Below are 15933 nucleotides of genomic sequence, written 5' to 3'. Positions count from 1 at the left end.
AAGATTTGGCAGCATATATAATTTCAAGTTTGAAAACTAAGCCAGTAAAGTCATGAGATTGAATACGTACATAACAAAATTTAAAAATACATACTTGTCTCAAGTGACATAACTCTGAAACGAACATAACTGTAACAGAACATTTAGTGCATGATGCAATAATGAAAGGTGTTATACGTTGGCAACTTCTCGCTCTAATCCGCCATCTTGAACTACCTTAGGAGAAACTGTGTTGTTTCTTTGCTATTTTCACTGAACATTTCCCAAAATATTAGAAAAAAATTCTGAACAAGCTACATTGATTCAATTTTCGTTGTTCGTTTTGTTCTTATTCGCTGGCATTTGTTTTCCAATTGCGTGAAATTTGGTATGTATTGTAATAAAACCGAATTATTTTACAAATAAATTATAATTTTGCATTTATTAGGTCATTTCCTTAGTGTTTCGCTGACCGACCTGTGCTGGTATTGTGATTAAGAGCTAATACACGTAAGTTACAACATTTTATTTTGACTTTATTGATGAACCATTCCATTTGAGCTCTTTGTTATTTCAAAACCTAATGAACCATTTATTCGCAGATTTTTCGGACGATTCTGCTGTGCTGCGTTCCTGCTCCGCCTGTATATTGCTCCGCCCGTATTTTATAGTGTTGCGTTCCTGTTGCGCCTTTGCATTAGTGTGTGCGTTGTGATTTAGACACGTTCAAGTAAGTTGAAACCAGGTTCTCGTTTGTTAAAAACCTAAAAAACCATTTATTTGCAGATTTTTTGTATGCTTCTGCTGTGCTGCGTTCCTGCTCCACCCGTGTATTAGATTGCTGCGTTCCTGTTAACATACATATCGTCGCTTAAAGTACAAAACCGCGTAAAATTTGCTGCTAAAAATTGGATTCGCTCACACACGTTTTTGGATCAATCCTTATCCATTCTTCCTGAAATATACTAGCCAAAAATGCGATTGCTTTTTACAAAAAGATAACCATTTTGAAATATGAGTGTTTTTACTCTCTAGAAATTAATTTATGCAACCTCGCATACGTGGGTTTGCATTATCTCTATACGCGGTTTTGCAATTTATTGATACATGGTTTTGTACTTTAAACGACGATATGTATGTAGATGTATGTACATGTATATCACATATATTGACTTAGATATGTATACACAATTAATGGTGTACATAAATTTTTTTATATTGAAACTAGATATGTATATAGTACATATTTTATTATTATTAGTCGGTTCAAAAAAGTCCTATCTCAAATAAAAATACTTCGAAAATGTGCTGAGATAGGGTGTTTTTGAACCGAGTTCCGAGATAGGGCATTTTTCAATCAAATTCTAAAATAGGGCGTTTTTCAGCCAAATTTTGAAATAGGGCGTTGAAAAGCTTTCTGATATCGGGCGTTTTCGACCTGGCTGCCGAGATAGGTCGATCTTCTACTCAGCCATCGATATATGGTCGAAGTTTATGGAAGACGATTAAACACGATTTGTTTTTAATCGATTCTAAAAAAACTAAGGTAATTTTTAGCCACTTCAAACTTGCATATAATTAGACTAGAATTGAAGGGGCTATAAAACTGAGTGCTCAAAAAAATTCTAACACTTCTGAGAAAAAAGTTTGAATTTTGGTTGAAAATTTGTTGTATTTTTTGTAGTTTTCTACGATGTTTTAAAATTCGGTTTATATGGGTTTTGTTAGAAATTCAACTTTACTTTTGTTGCAAATTCTAAGCAATAAATAAATTAACATGAGAGGGAAATAATATCACTTTGAAATGGGGTTGCTATTGATATGACCGATACTGTATGTATATAATAAATTTTGTACAATTAAAAAAGTGGATTTACTAAAATGAACACAACGTATTAATTACAAATTCTGAAATATGTCGTTAATTTCAAAAACAAATAAACAAATTTTTAAAAAGTAGTCAATGCTTGCTGTATGACACGAACTTGGATATACGTGGACTTGGGTAATGTATAATTCCTTATATGATTCCTCAAAGTATCCCTTGTATAACACAAAAAAACCTTAGTGCGACTATATCAGGTTTGATAGCTGTTGGCCATACCAATAATGCCTCATACTAAGATTCACTAGATCAATTCGTGTTCTCCGAGAAAAAAAATTTTCACGATCCAAAAATCTGAAAAATTGTTTTTCTCCAAAGTTTGAACATTTATCGTTTTTGGCCTATATTTTGTTGAAAATACCATACAAAGCAAATATAGGGCAAAAAAACAAAGAATTTTCAAAATGTTGAGAAAAGAATTTGGCGGCTATACTCAGATTTTTGAATCGTGAACTTTTTTTTCTCGAGAACACGAATTGATCAAGTAAAACTGAGCATGAGGCATTATTGGTATGGTCAACAGCTATGAAACCTGATATATGCGCACAAGAAGCCTATATGAAAGAGGGGGACAAAAGATCACACGTAAATGAATTCCTCTTTTTGGCCTGTACAATATAAGGGACACATTTCAAATTCATAAGGGATAATTTTCTTAGTGATACGGCTCATAAAAGGAATTATATAAGCCATACTGTTCTAGCTGGGTATTCATCAGCTCGAAAATTTTAAGCATATTATCATATTCCTGTAAATAAAAACACGCCTAATTTTATTATTTTAATTATCTACAATTTTACGAGACTACCAAGCCATATATATACCTTTTCTGATAATCGGAACGCTGTTGAGAAGGCATACAATTTAGTACTTTTTCAACTAAAAGGCTTTTTTTTATTCCCGTTTATCTTGTACTTCCAAAATACAATATTGACCTAAGGTAGTTCGATTTCGAGCTGTCACAACGTACAACACCTTTCATTATTGCATCATGATTTAGTGTTTACCATAAGAGGCATATGTCTAATTACACTGGTTTACAACAAAAATGTTCAATGGAAGCCCTTATCCCATTCATATATGGAATCGCCTGCTTATTCCGAGAATCGAGTAATTTTGTTTTCTATGGATAAGTTTTCGAAGTGTTTTCAATTTGCCGTTATTCAGCTTAAAACAAGAAATACTTCTACTTAATCCCGTATATCTTATTAACCAACTGAACAATCGTGATACGAAATACGGCAAATGAAAGGTAACGAAGTTATCCATAAACCGCACATACGTCACTTACCGATAGGACTGATAGTTTCTGAGAAATTAATTTATTATTCCAGTTTTTTTTGTGGTTTTGATGAAGAAATAAAAAATTATCAAACTTTAACAGGGGAAAAATTTAAAAAATAACAGTTTCTTTGTAAATTCTTATTTATGTTAAAGCCTGGTCTCTTAAATCAAGCTACTAATGAAGAAAATTTATTGAAATGAATGAAGTGTCAAAAGAAAATGCGCAAGAAATTTTTGAATGCGCAATGAGCAGGAAAGAGTGTACATGGCGTATGAGTAACATCAGAGCCGGATTTACCAATGGGCTGAATAGGCTACAGAACTTAAAAACCAGAATTGACTGTACGAGTGCAGCGCGGGTGGTAGCCGCGGCAGCCGAAGATTGAATATGTTTGCAGTAGGAATAAAACCACCCCAAAAGAATCTGCGAAGTGCAGAAAAAAAGTGTATTGAAAGTAATTTTTGTATGAGGATATTTAAATAGAAACTAGCAAAGAAAACAAAGTCCTAATAACGTATGCATGACTCCTGCACGACTTTACAACTCACTTAATGTTAGTTTTATCATAGCTAAATAAAAGTTAGTTACATATTTATCGAAATCCCGCGAAAAAGCTAACTGTAAGTTGGTTATTTCAATCAATTGATAATTTTTTTCTGCAGGGTACTTTAATCGTTGGTTATTTCAATCAATTGATAATTTTTTTCTGCAGGGTACTTTAATCGAGTAATTGCGCCAACGTTTACCGAGTAATATTCACACGTTAAATATATGATTAAAAAATGTCCATTGAAAAAATTTTAAAGACAAAGTCAAATAAAAAAAATTTTTTATTATTTAAGTCATGAAAAATGTAAGTTTTATGCTATTGAAATAAATGCCATAGAAATGCAATGGTAAAAATTACACTTATATATATCAGTGGGGAAGTCTGACGTCTACTGTAGAATTTTGGGCAGAGGTTCGTGAATTTAAAACACGTTTGGAGAAAATCTTTTTTCTGCTCCTTGTAGCTTTGTTTTCAATTTTTAATCGTATATATGAGTTGATGAAGAAAGAAAAGTGTTGCCATAATTTTGCAATTGAAGTTGATCTCGTTCTCTCGAATAATGTACTCTTGCTTTATATGACATGAACAAACGTTTTGTCGTCTTCGGTGTGGGTTCACACTTATCCTTTTTTAGCCTTAAACCACACTTTAGTAAGTAGTAGTGTAAGTACACTTGAAAACTCACAGTTCCCTGGAAACAGTTAAACAGCTTTCGCTAAAAACACGAAAAGATTTTGATTGAATTTTTCGACCACGAAAACGGGTTTAGCGCGAAGCTTCACTATTGGAAAGCAACAGTGGAAAGATTTTTACGAGTATATTCAAATTGTTTACTTAAAAAAATAACGGGACTTTCCGTTGTGTGTTTCCTTTTTGTCAATTAAATAAACCTCGTCAGCGAACCCTGGCTATCTCCGCAAAGGTATTGCCAGGTGAAACTATACGAAAATTAATTAACTTATAATTACCAAAATAATCAGTTTTATGCTTTTTCACCAAAATATGCATTTTGTGTCAAAATATGCTTTTGCATATGCGATATGCATTTGCATATTTTTGTCTTTCCTAGTAAAATAACAACTACAATTACTTAAAAAATAAAAATAACTATTAAAAGAAAAAACAGGATGTAAAAAAATGTTTGCAGGCAGTGGGATTCGAACCCAGGTCTTTGAAACAGCTTTCTGTTAAGATGAGAGAAAACAGAGCTATCCATATGAATAGTAAAAATTTGCTCTGTAATATAAAGAAAAATGTGTACTTTAATTACTAAGTTCACTTCGTAATTTCGCCGAAATATCGACATCACTTCTACACTTCTTGAAATGTTACCTACCATTGAAAGTTGAAATAACATTTTTATACTTGATTTGAAAAAAATGTGACATCTTAACTCCCATGTTATGTTTTAACACCAAAGTTGTAATAGATGCTATGTACGTGAAAATGATTTTTTAGTTGGGTTTAAGAGCTTAGTATTATTATTAAAAAGGCGAAATCCAGATTGCTACGTAGCAACTTTACACCTAAAATGCTACTCCTCAAGGTGAGCTCCCATATTATCTTCTTCTGGCATTGCTTCGCCAAAAATTACTTTCAAATTTGGAAGGATACCTATGTATGCAGGACTGAATAATTTCACAAAAAAAAAAAAAATTTGGACGAATATCAATTGATTTATTAAATTTATTTATTACATTTTCTGTAGTTCATTTATTAGCATTAACGTTAATTTTACTATTGAAATAATTCTAATTTTTTAACTAAATTTATTTATATATTGGACTATGAAAAGACATTATTCTAAGCCTAGCTAGAATATTTAATTAGCTTACATAACTATACATACATAAATATATATGTATGTATGTAGATATCAAAAATAAAAATATATGTAAATTAAAACACAAACAGTAATAGATTGGCGCTCGCACAATATGTTAGTGTTTGGACGAGCTTCTCCTCCGATTTGTGGCAAACACACGACAGGGGAGAGACCTACAGTTTTACGCCGACTCCGAACGGCGATTGTATAGAGTGTGTCAAACGTGGCAATATTTCTAACTTTTCACAGACACGGTTTATGTCAAAAATTTTGAAGTGAAACTACCTTCTAAAAATTATTGTATCATGGTTTGAAAATTTAGAATGTTCGAAGAGTGTTGCCACGTGTTTAAAAAGTGTGATATTCAAATGATTTAACAAATTGGATGAATTTTTAAAAGATGGATATCAGTCGTAATGGGTTTGTAAGGGCTTTAATTCTATAATACATTTAGGAGGGTGGCCGCCTGTTTAAAAAAATTAAACTCAACTTAAATTAAGGCAATTAGGCAATGGGAATATGTAACACAATTTGGGTGTCAGGCGAAAGAGATTGAAGAACGTTTTAGTTTAAAGTATTTTAAAGAGGGTTTAAAATTTCGAATTTAGTTAACTTATACACAAAGTATTTGAAATATTAAAATATGGTTGTAAAACGAAAGAGCGTTAAAAAATCTTTACTTTGAACACTAGGAATATTTTTGAGATGTTCGAAGAGGGCTGCCACCTGTTTAAAAATTTAAATGATTTATTAAAATCAACTGAAATGGCTTTGAAACGGATTTATATCTGAACAATCTTTAGGGGGTTGCCACATGTTTAAAAACTCACATTCAACTTAGGTTATTTAAATAATATATCAGTCGAAAGATACGGGAAAGATTTTTTGGTAAAGATTATTAGCAGGGAACGGATTTTGTGGAAGTTGCCTTTTTTTCTGCTAAAGCGATAGAGTATATGCGATTAAGAATGTCCACGATTTAGCTTTCCCTGATTCCATATATGTATACACATTTGATGTTGCCTTTTTTTTGCCTTTATTAAGATATTTGCCTTTTTTGCCTATTGTACCTTTAATAAAATTATAGCTTAACCTACAACCTCGCTAATATAATTTCCATTCCTACTGTCATCAGGTATGTAAAAGCTTAAACAGACGGCAGCGTTGATCCGGACTAACTCGGACTTAATCCGGATCAACTGCAGTTAATTCCCGAGTTGATCCGGATCAACGCTGCCGTCTGTTTATGCTTTAACTTGAGAATAGAAATCGCTGCATCTTTTAGGCGCATCAATATTACATAGTTACATCCAGAGCTAATAACAGGGAGGTAATAAAAAAAGTGATTATAGCGAGGAGAAAGCCCTTATTCCTGACAATATAAAAGTTTCAAACGTTCCATATTTAAATTGGGCGCCACTTGTATCAACTTACGTCGAGCGCACGTTTAGTACAATCAGTTTAGTGTTAAAGCCTGCTCTGTTACAAAAAAATCAAGTTGATAATGAAAAAAATCGATGGATAAATAAAGAAGTATTAAGTGGCCATATGAAAATGCGCAAAAATGTTTTGTATGGAAAATGAGCAGGAACAAATGTTACTCATACGCCAAGTACACCAGAAAATAACTCGAATACTTAAATATTCATATATTTCAGCGAGCAATTCTATATAGGAAGTGGATAGTGGCGTCCGTTGAATATTTTTCCTGTAAACCCGGTCATTTTTCATTGCTTTCTTTTGCCTTTTTTGCTATTTCTAGTGACTTTTCCTGCCTATTTCGCTATTTTATTTTACCTTTTCCAGCCTATTTCGTTATTTTCTTTTGCCTTTATTATTATTATTATTAGATTATCACCGTTCTTTAGAATTTTAAAAATTATGGGGCAAATTAAAGATATTGGCTTTCAGATGTGAGATAAAGTTTTATTTTTCTTAGGGACTTAGACTTAGGTTACAACTCTGACTAACTTTTGGAATTATTTTCAATTTCGGGCCTTTTAACGCCATGCGGGTTTTCACTAGTTCATATTAAGCTTGTTCTTGCATTCTCCAGTAACATGCCAGTAATTTAATTTCCGAGATTTTGATACCATTCTCTCTCAAAGAGAAAACTATACGAAAAAGTACGTAAACGCAAAAATACTAACAATTCGCAGTTGATTTAGTTACTGTTTATCCGAAGCGATTTCCTAACAACCTCTCAATGTGTGTATATTTTTATAGCCTTATTCTATCAATTTCAACTTTAAAAGACCCACAAATATTTCCTTTCTTATGGGCGGTTTTTGCTTACGCGTAAAAGCACAGTTAGCTCTAAATGCTACTCTAAATGCAAATTCATCACCTAAATGCAACTCCATTTCTGCATTAAGAAACTAAATGCTAAAATCAGCTCTGTGATTTCCGAAAATTACCACGATTCGGACATGGTTTAATGAGAAAAGGTGCCAGCATTAAATTTTGGGGAAAAGTGGCTAGCTGCGTTTCAGTGGTCACCGATGGAGATTTCATTTATTATTTTACATTATTTTGATAAAGAAAAAATTCCGCTAATGATGCTGATAGAAATCTGGATCAATTTATGATCAACTCTGTTTGTTTTGTTTCCTGATTACTTTAGGCTATTTTTATTGATAGCACCGATAAATTATTATATTACCCAAGGAAATTTTCGGTTATGGTTAAAACAGTTCAAGTTTTTGTATTAAATTTGTTGTTTATTTTTTTGTTTTTTTTTTTAGCAGGTTTTTTGGCATCCCTTCTTCTCAGTGCGAATTGATCGTGGTAGATACGGATCTGAATAAACGACTGGAACACGGCTGTTTGTCAAAAGCATACAACTTCGGCATCGCGTAAATGTGCATTTGGTAAATGCGATAGCATATTCGCCCTTCGAAAATATATGTTCGAGAGTGCTAAATGCAGTAAAATGCAGCTGTTTTTCTTCCGGGCAAATTGTTGCAAGTTACAATTTTTCCGGTAACAGTTTGCCACTTCCCCTCCAAGTAAACTGCCACTTTTCTCTCTCAATTTTCCCTACTTTACAAATTTTTAGGATACATTAAAAGCAAATGTGGATAATTTGTGGCAATTGTTACAAATTAGTTGTGTTCGTTTGGAAAATCCAGCAAAAATTCAGAGAATAAAGTATCTTACTCTTCCAAAGAGAGAAATATACAAAGTTTAACGGAAACAGGAATTTGCAGAAATTGGCAAGCTTCACTGTCAGCTGGCGTCCACGGTTGCATTTCGAACATAATACATTTTTTTTTTTTTAACTATATCAAGTGGAAAACAAAACAGGACCAATGCGTATATTTTTTCTTATTTTGACTTTATCATTGGAGTTAATTAAATTAATTTCTACATTTTTAAATTTAACGAATTTGTTGATTCGAATTATTGTTGACAAAAATCCAAGCTTGTGTCACAATCCTGCTTTCATAATAAATGTGAGAATTGTGCTCTCAGCTCGCCAGTTTTTTTGTCCAAACATCCAGAACTATTATTTGCTACATGAATATTTAGGCGGAACTTTAAATGCAAAAGCATTAAGAATTGAATCGGCCATTTTAAAAAGACGTGGAAAATCCGCAAGTACCCGTCTGAAAGAAACTTGAAAGTTTGGTTGAGATCGGCCCATCTTTTGAATATGTTTACCTTCATATTCAATATTCATAACTACAAGCAATTTTAAAACAATTTTTCGGAATAATTGTACCTATTGCTGCGAGAATAGTTTTCTCATTGACAGTGCAACCCGCTAAGCATGCGGCCAAGAGCGTATCGCAGACTTGAGTTTCAGGACTGTCAACATTACGTTAAAAATCCGAAAGTGCAAGAAAACTAAATTTCGGTTTCATCATCGAGACATTCCCTTCCACCAAAGCAAGGAAAGTAGACTTGTATCAATAACTTTGTTCAATTCATTCCTACTTCACTTTATAGCTATTTTCCTCACCCACTTGATTTCGAAAAATGCATCCATCTGCCAATCGTATTAAGGTAACAAAGTAGGAGGCATATAATAGAAAAATTCAATTAGCGCTTTGCAAAATAAAAAAAAATTAATGTCCTTTTTCACAGTCAAATCAAATTGGTTGAAAAATGAACGCGCCGGTGAATATTGAACCACTCTACGATGCCATGTGGTTAGAGGTGCTACTGCGACACGGTTGGTCCATTCATGGTAATGTCAAGATAAAAAAAAAAAACATTTTTTTTTTAATTGCGGTCGTCCCTCGCCTGGCAATGACATTAACCTTCGAGGGAATTTCTGGCTGGAAAAAACTTCTCATAAAAAACCAATTGCCCTTTGGAGTCGGCTTAAAATTGTGGCTGACTTCCAAAACGTCAATTGCTTTGCATCCGTACAAATATAATATTCTGTAATGCCAAAATACAAAATGTTGACAATGTATACTTTTTCAAAACGCAGCCGCAAAAAGTTATCGAAACGCATTGCTAGAGTAATAAGCGCATCAGAAACAAAGTTGATGCTTCGTTTGTTTTTGGTGACCATTGGTGTTTTAAAAATGGAAAATTCCGAAAGGTCATCATTGTTATATTAAAAACAGTTTAAATATACCGCAGCAGAACCGTATTTAAACATTGTATTGGTACGTTTTGGAAGTGAGCCTGTATGTTCATCCATTTGTGTAATAACATTAAGGCGCACACCACAAATTGGCGAAGAAGCTCGACCAAACACGTAGAAAATGTGCAAACGCCAAATATTTATTTTATTTGCTTAAAAAATAAAGACCCCTCTCCCTGCCGCGAATCTCTCTCTATCTACAGCACTGCCAGCTACTAAATATAGAATATCGCCTACCTTAAAACTTATCATCTACAAGGTCACCAATGCCATCCACATTAATATTTAGCGATAGCGGTTTGTCCAGTGACAACAAAGATGGCGGCGACTTGTTGGGATCGTTTTCGCCAGATAAATTAAATGTTGGTAAATCTAGACTCAATGCACTCTGGTGTTGTGGTGCATGCATTTGACTGGAACTATGCATTAGATGTGATAGAGTTGTGTGTTGAAGTTCCTGATGTTGTTGAAGTTCCTGATGTTGTTGTTGTTGTTGCAATTGATGCAGCTCATTGTGATGAGGCACTTCGTGATGATTCTGTTGTAGTAATTGCGTTTGATCTTCGCTTTGCTGCTGTTGTTGTAGCTGTTGTGCCTGATGTAGTTGCTGCTCCAGCGTGTGTTGTATTACAACACCGCAGCCTTCCATCGCTTGACCGCCGTGGAATGAAAGACCATGCCCCAGGTGATCTAATATCGGCTTGTCCTCCAATGCTAGCGCATGATCCAGGCTCAGGATGCATTCGGCCTTGAAGTTATCAATTGTAAACTGATCGACATTGAGGAATTTCATTTCATCATAGGTGGAATTCGTGGTCACATCCAGATCTAGCGATGCATTAAGGCTGCTGCTCAGTAAGCTTATATGATGATTGCATTGACTGGAATTGTGATTGTGTTGATGGTGGCTGGTTTGCGGATCGCCGATATCATTGTTGTTGTTATTATGGCTGGTACTGTGTGTCACAATTAGTGGCGGTGGTGTGTTGGCCTGCGAGAGCGTGTGACACATGGTGGACATTGTACTCGTCGGCGGATAAGTGGACCACTCCATGGAGACGCCCCCACCACGCTCCAATTGATCAATATTCAGATTGAGAAAGATATTCGGTGATAGTCGGGACGGTGATATAGAGCTGGTACTAAATGACACTTTTGGTTCATTGTCCAATGAATTAGCGGACTGAGGCGGTGTATCCGGCAGTAGGGTGGTGCCTGTAAGTTAGAATTAATTACGTAGTAAAGTAACACTAGATATCTATATATTCACGTTCGAAATACATATATCAACAACCTAAAGGATTATCCAGCTGTACAATGGCATTTTCATCGGCATACGTTGTCTGCGCGCTCAAACCATCTTCGGCATCTTGTAGGTTTCCGCTTGCTATGCCGATGTCCACTTTCTCCTGTTTGCGCCATTTGGCCCGCCTATTCTGGAACCAAACTTGTACTCTTGCCTCCGTCAGGTCAATGCGTACAGCTAGCTCTTCGCGAAAAAAGACGTCTGGATAGTGAGTACGCTGGAACGCGCGCTCAAGTTCTTGCAATTGCAGCGAGTTGAATGTAGTTCTGTGCAAAAATACAAAACTTGTATGAAGTATGGTATTTAAGGGGAAGAAATAAAGAAATAAATAAATAATATTTAATAGTAATATTAATAGAATAACGCCTCGGTATGGATTTGATGGCATGCCCATGCATGCAACACTTCGAGTGCGATAGTAGATTATTTGGTACATAAATATATGTATATGTACATATGTATGTACCCCTACGTGAGGTTAGATGCACCTCCACATGTTGTAATGATATATGTATTACTATCAGTTGGTTCAATGTACTTCTTGTGCTTCGCCATGCTTCTTAGTCAGTCGGTCATTCGAAAACATATACATACATATGTATGTACCTTCTTTTTAAGTTTTCTCTCATTCCTTCTTTGTTTGCCATCTACCTCCGTCGATTTTCTTTGCAACCAATATTTTCCACTAATCCCCGACAGGTAATCACTCACAGTGTGGGATCGTAAAACGTGGGAAAATATACATAAGCACATACTACGCATAGGTATGTATGTATGTATGTACATTCAATCTATACACCTACATACATATAAACACTACTATTTATTGCGTGTTTCGCTCTGTTAAAAAGACAACGCAATGTACAACAATTGTTCGCTAAGACCTGCTCCCCATGATGTAATCAAGTAAGATCCTTTAAGTTCAGTATATCGATTGAAGTATGTATTGTTTGTATGTTTGTGACTATTTTTTTTTAGAATCACTCCTCATTTTATCCTAGTAGTATACATATTTATTTAAATGGCTCATTCGAAAATGAAAAATTTTGATTCGAATACAACTTATACGTCGGACAGCAACCGTGGAATTATAATTATCGGCGTTGCTAAAATAAGTGAAAAATTTGGAAATTTTAAAGACATCCGCTGGGTATACCCCTTTGAATACACTGTGGAACAATTTTAAGTGTTTAAGGCCACAACGAAATGTTTCCCAAACGTTAGTATCCATTCATGGTAATTAGGTCCCAAAAGAATTTCGATCCATCGCATCAGCATAGTCTTTTTTTACAGTGAGTATATGTTCGCACTTTTTGTGCAAAAATTTTTGTAAAAATTCACCTCAAACATAAATCTTGTCTTCTTAACCCATAGATTTTTTTCATAGCTAATTATAACCACATAACTCCTATCACATTTTGAATAAGCTTGCATATTAGAACTGCAACAGTCCTCTCTCGATTAATGATCATACATGGCGGAAAATGTTAAGCAGGACATTTACCAGGGATCACCAGAAACTCCGATCATCCGATTGAACGTTAATGCTCTATGCTATTATCTGTTGGCCTAAATTGAGAAATAATGTATGCAATAATAATTTTTGCTTTCGGAAACCAATAGTAAAATTTAGCGAATATTTCAAAAGTAAATTCTATTATACCTACATATACATACATATATTTAATTTATATTGATTCACCGCTTTTTGATCCTATTTGAAAAAGTTCAGTTACGGTTTAAAGGTTTAATTTATTCTTCAAAACTGATGAGCGTAGAACTTTACTGGCAGTCATTAAATTAATAGATATTTTAGGATATAAATGGAAACAAAAAGTGTTTTGAAAGCAGCGACCGTAACGATTATGCTTTTGTTTCAAAAAAGTCAAAAAATAATCGTTATTTTTCCACCGATATGTTTTCAGTCAAAAATAAAAGTTACAAATTGACTTTAATTTTTTTTATCAAAAATAAAAGTTACCATTTGACTTTTATTCTTTTCAGTCAAAAATAAAAGTTACGATTTGACTTTTATTCTTTTCAGTCAAATATAAAATTTAAAACTTGACTTTTTTCCGAAGATTGCGTTCGAAAAGCATTTATGGAAATAGACACCTATAAGGAGAAGCGCGTTGATGTTGATACGGACCTTATGGATTACTGGGAGAATAAAAAAATTATATACCCCAACTAAGATATCTGCCATGTACATATTAAACATCAAGTGCCAGCGACACAAGTCAGGGTAGAACGCACGTTCTCAGCACTAAGCTTATTCTTAGCGATTTGCGATCAAATTTGTTGGAGCAGAACTTGGCAGCTATATTAATTGTTAAATTGAATTCCGAATCATACCTGTAAAAAGGTGAATAACTTTAAGTTTAAATTAAATTAAAATAAAACGGTGCATTTTGTTATCCTAAAATTGAATGGGCTACAAAACTGCATACCAGAAATTTTTCTAAAAATTCTGAATAAAAAGTTTAAAACTTTGGTGAAAATTTGTCGAATTTTTTAAATTTTTTGAAAAGGGGATTTATATGGTGTTGGTTGTATAGCTAGCCAGGCTTTTATAAAAAAATATTAAACATAAAATAAACCATGCAAATATAGCCAAAACTCTTCAAAGTAAGGCGAGTCTATTCTAATGACCGCCAGTGTATGTAAACTGCCATTTTGACCGAAAAAATAAAAGCCAGATTTAACTTTTATAATTGACTGAAAAAATGACCGAAAAATTAAGAAGTCAATATTTAAATTTTATTTTTGACTGAAAAAATAAAATTCAAATTTTAACTTTTATATTTGACCAAGAAAATAAAAGTCAAGTTTTTACTTTTACTTTTCACTGAAAAAATATCAGTCAAAAAATAACGGTTAATTGAAGACAGTTTTGAAAAAAGGAAAAAAAAATAAAAATCATATAGGATTAAAATTCCGTGGCTAACAAGCATCACATTGCTGTACACAAATATTAAAAACTTTTTGAATTGACTTTTTTGAATTGAAATTTTGAAAATAACTATTTTTGGTCCCTGGTTGAAAGTTTAACAATCATGAGAAACTGTGGAACATATATACATATGTATGTATAATTTGCGAGTTTCCGCATTACTCGGCAAGGTACATCTGTCAAATAAAATTCGCTAAAGGAACGGAAATTTTCTTCAACATTGCTTGAAAGCACTGATACCCATGGATTTCAGCGTTTCTGGCAATACTATGGACATTACCTCTTATGGTCAGCCAGCATAACCTACCAGCCTACCTACCCATTATGAATCACAGGGTTAAAATGTTCTACGAAAAAATATATTGTTAAATTTTACATTTGGTCTCCGAAGGCAAGTATTATGATTGATGGGAATTTTTACATAAAAATGCATACAAATAAAATGATGGTGCCCAAAAAGCTGAAATATTGGACCACCGTCAAAAAAAATATTTGTGATTACGTGGAACAAAATCAATTTGGTGTTTCTCAGCTACACATGGATACAATTGTTAGGGCATTATTATTTTGTTGAGGCCCTAAGATATATATCTTCCATAACGTTATGAACGTCGAAAAATGTGTGTCGTTTATTACGATTATGATTATTTTTTATTGCCCTCTGCATACCTGTATCGCCTCTGCTTCCGCTTCATTGTGCTTCTCTCCATAAGAGGATTTAACGATTTATTGGTATTTTGTCGAGCTGTGCTTCATATTCGTTGTTGTTCAACGATTCTTTTATGAAACGAAAGTTACATTATTTGCTCCCATGAAAGGAGAAACTTTTCTGTGTTTTTTTATTTTATTTTTATTTGTTAGCATATCATAGACTTGTACTGTTAATGTTATTTTATAACTTCCATATTTAAAATGATATCTGCGTGTAAGAGATCTCATATAACTTTTTAATATGTAAAATATATTTTATTAAGAAAAAAAAATCACTTGCATTAGATTTTCGCTTGGGAATTTGAGTATACATACATATTGACAATGCATATAGTATTTACTTTCTCATGTCACACACAAGTTTAAAAACCGTTATACTAAAATATATAGGCACAAATATATGTTCACGATCCCATTCCTCAGTATGTCGAACCGCCGATGTCACCAACTAGACTAAATTAGGGGATTGTGTTGGCATGTTCTGAACTTTCGAAGTTCGCTGCGGAAGCCTTAAAAGTTGTATGTTCTACGAGCATATTCTATTCTCCGATTTGTTCTATTCCTGCTGCATGCTTATTCTGCTTCGAAATTTCTTTTTTTTTAGTTCAGAGTTTTTGCAAATAAACATGTGTATATTTTTGTGGTGATTTCCCCATTTCTTTTATTTGGTATTATGTATTGTATATTTGTAGTATGCCCCTATTGCACTTTCTATTTCTATCGCCAGCATTGCATTCATATAGCTGTTGTATTATCGTTTTTTTTCATGTTCTTCATGTTATTATCCTCTTTTGTTTTTAAGTAATATCTACTAAATATGCGTACAAATATACATACAT

General features: G+C 33.5%; 1 protein-coding gene and 1 long non-coding RNA gene across 2 annotated transcripts; one reads left to right on the top strand and one right to left on the bottom strand.

The window, feature by feature from the left end:
- The first annotated feature begins 215 nt into the window (after positions 1 to 215).
- On the top strand, positions 216 to 700 carry LOC118750426. Its single transcript, XR_004994393.1, has 3 exons — positions 216 to 367; positions 428 to 489; positions 582 to 700. It is a non-coding gene; the product is annotated as an uncharacterized LOC118750426 (long non-coding RNA).
- A 9345-nt stretch (positions 701 to 10045) lies between these two features.
- Positions 10046 to 15275, bottom strand: LOC118750425 (homeobox protein Hox-A2-like). Its single transcript, XM_036485143.1, has 3 exons — positions 15053 to 15275; positions 11419 to 11696; positions 10046 to 11339 (listed from the first exon to the last, which is right to left on the bottom strand). Exons 1-3 carry the CDS (start codon positions 15091 to 15093, stop codon positions 10363 to 10365), a joined length of 1296 nt encoding a protein of 431 aa, XP_036341036.1. The 5' UTR covers positions 15094 to 15275; the 3' UTR covers positions 10046 to 10362.
- Between the last annotated feature and the right edge of the window lie 658 nt (positions 15276 to 15933).

Source organism: Rhagoletis pomonella, unplaced genomic scaffold (genome assembly GCF_013731165.1).
Source record: "Rhagoletis pomonella isolate Grant_MI unplaced genomic scaffold, Rhpom_1.0 Rhpom_scaffold_00233, whole genome shotgun sequence".
Lineage (NCBI taxonomy): Eukaryota > Metazoa > Arthropoda > Insecta > Diptera > Tephritidae > Rhagoletis > Rhagoletis pomonella.
Note: the sequence above shows the minus strand (reverse complement) of the source record. Positions and strands in the feature narration are given on the sequence as shown.

What these genes read in the sequence shown, in the direction of transcription:
- LOC118750425 (XM_036485143.1), bottom strand. Translation starts at nt 15,093, where the DNA reads ATGGAGAGAAGCACAATGAAGCGGAAGCAGAGGCGATACAG. An exon ending in CGGAAGCAGAGGCGATACAG is followed by an intron (nt 11,697 to 15,052) that starts GTATGCAGAGGG and finishes ATTTTTGCACAG; the next exon opens with AACTACATTCAACTCGCTGC. An exon ending in ACAGCTGGATAATCCTTTAG is followed by an intron (nt 11,340 to 11,418) that starts GTTGTTGATATA and finishes TCTAACTTACAG; the next exon opens with GCACCACCCTACTGCCGGAT.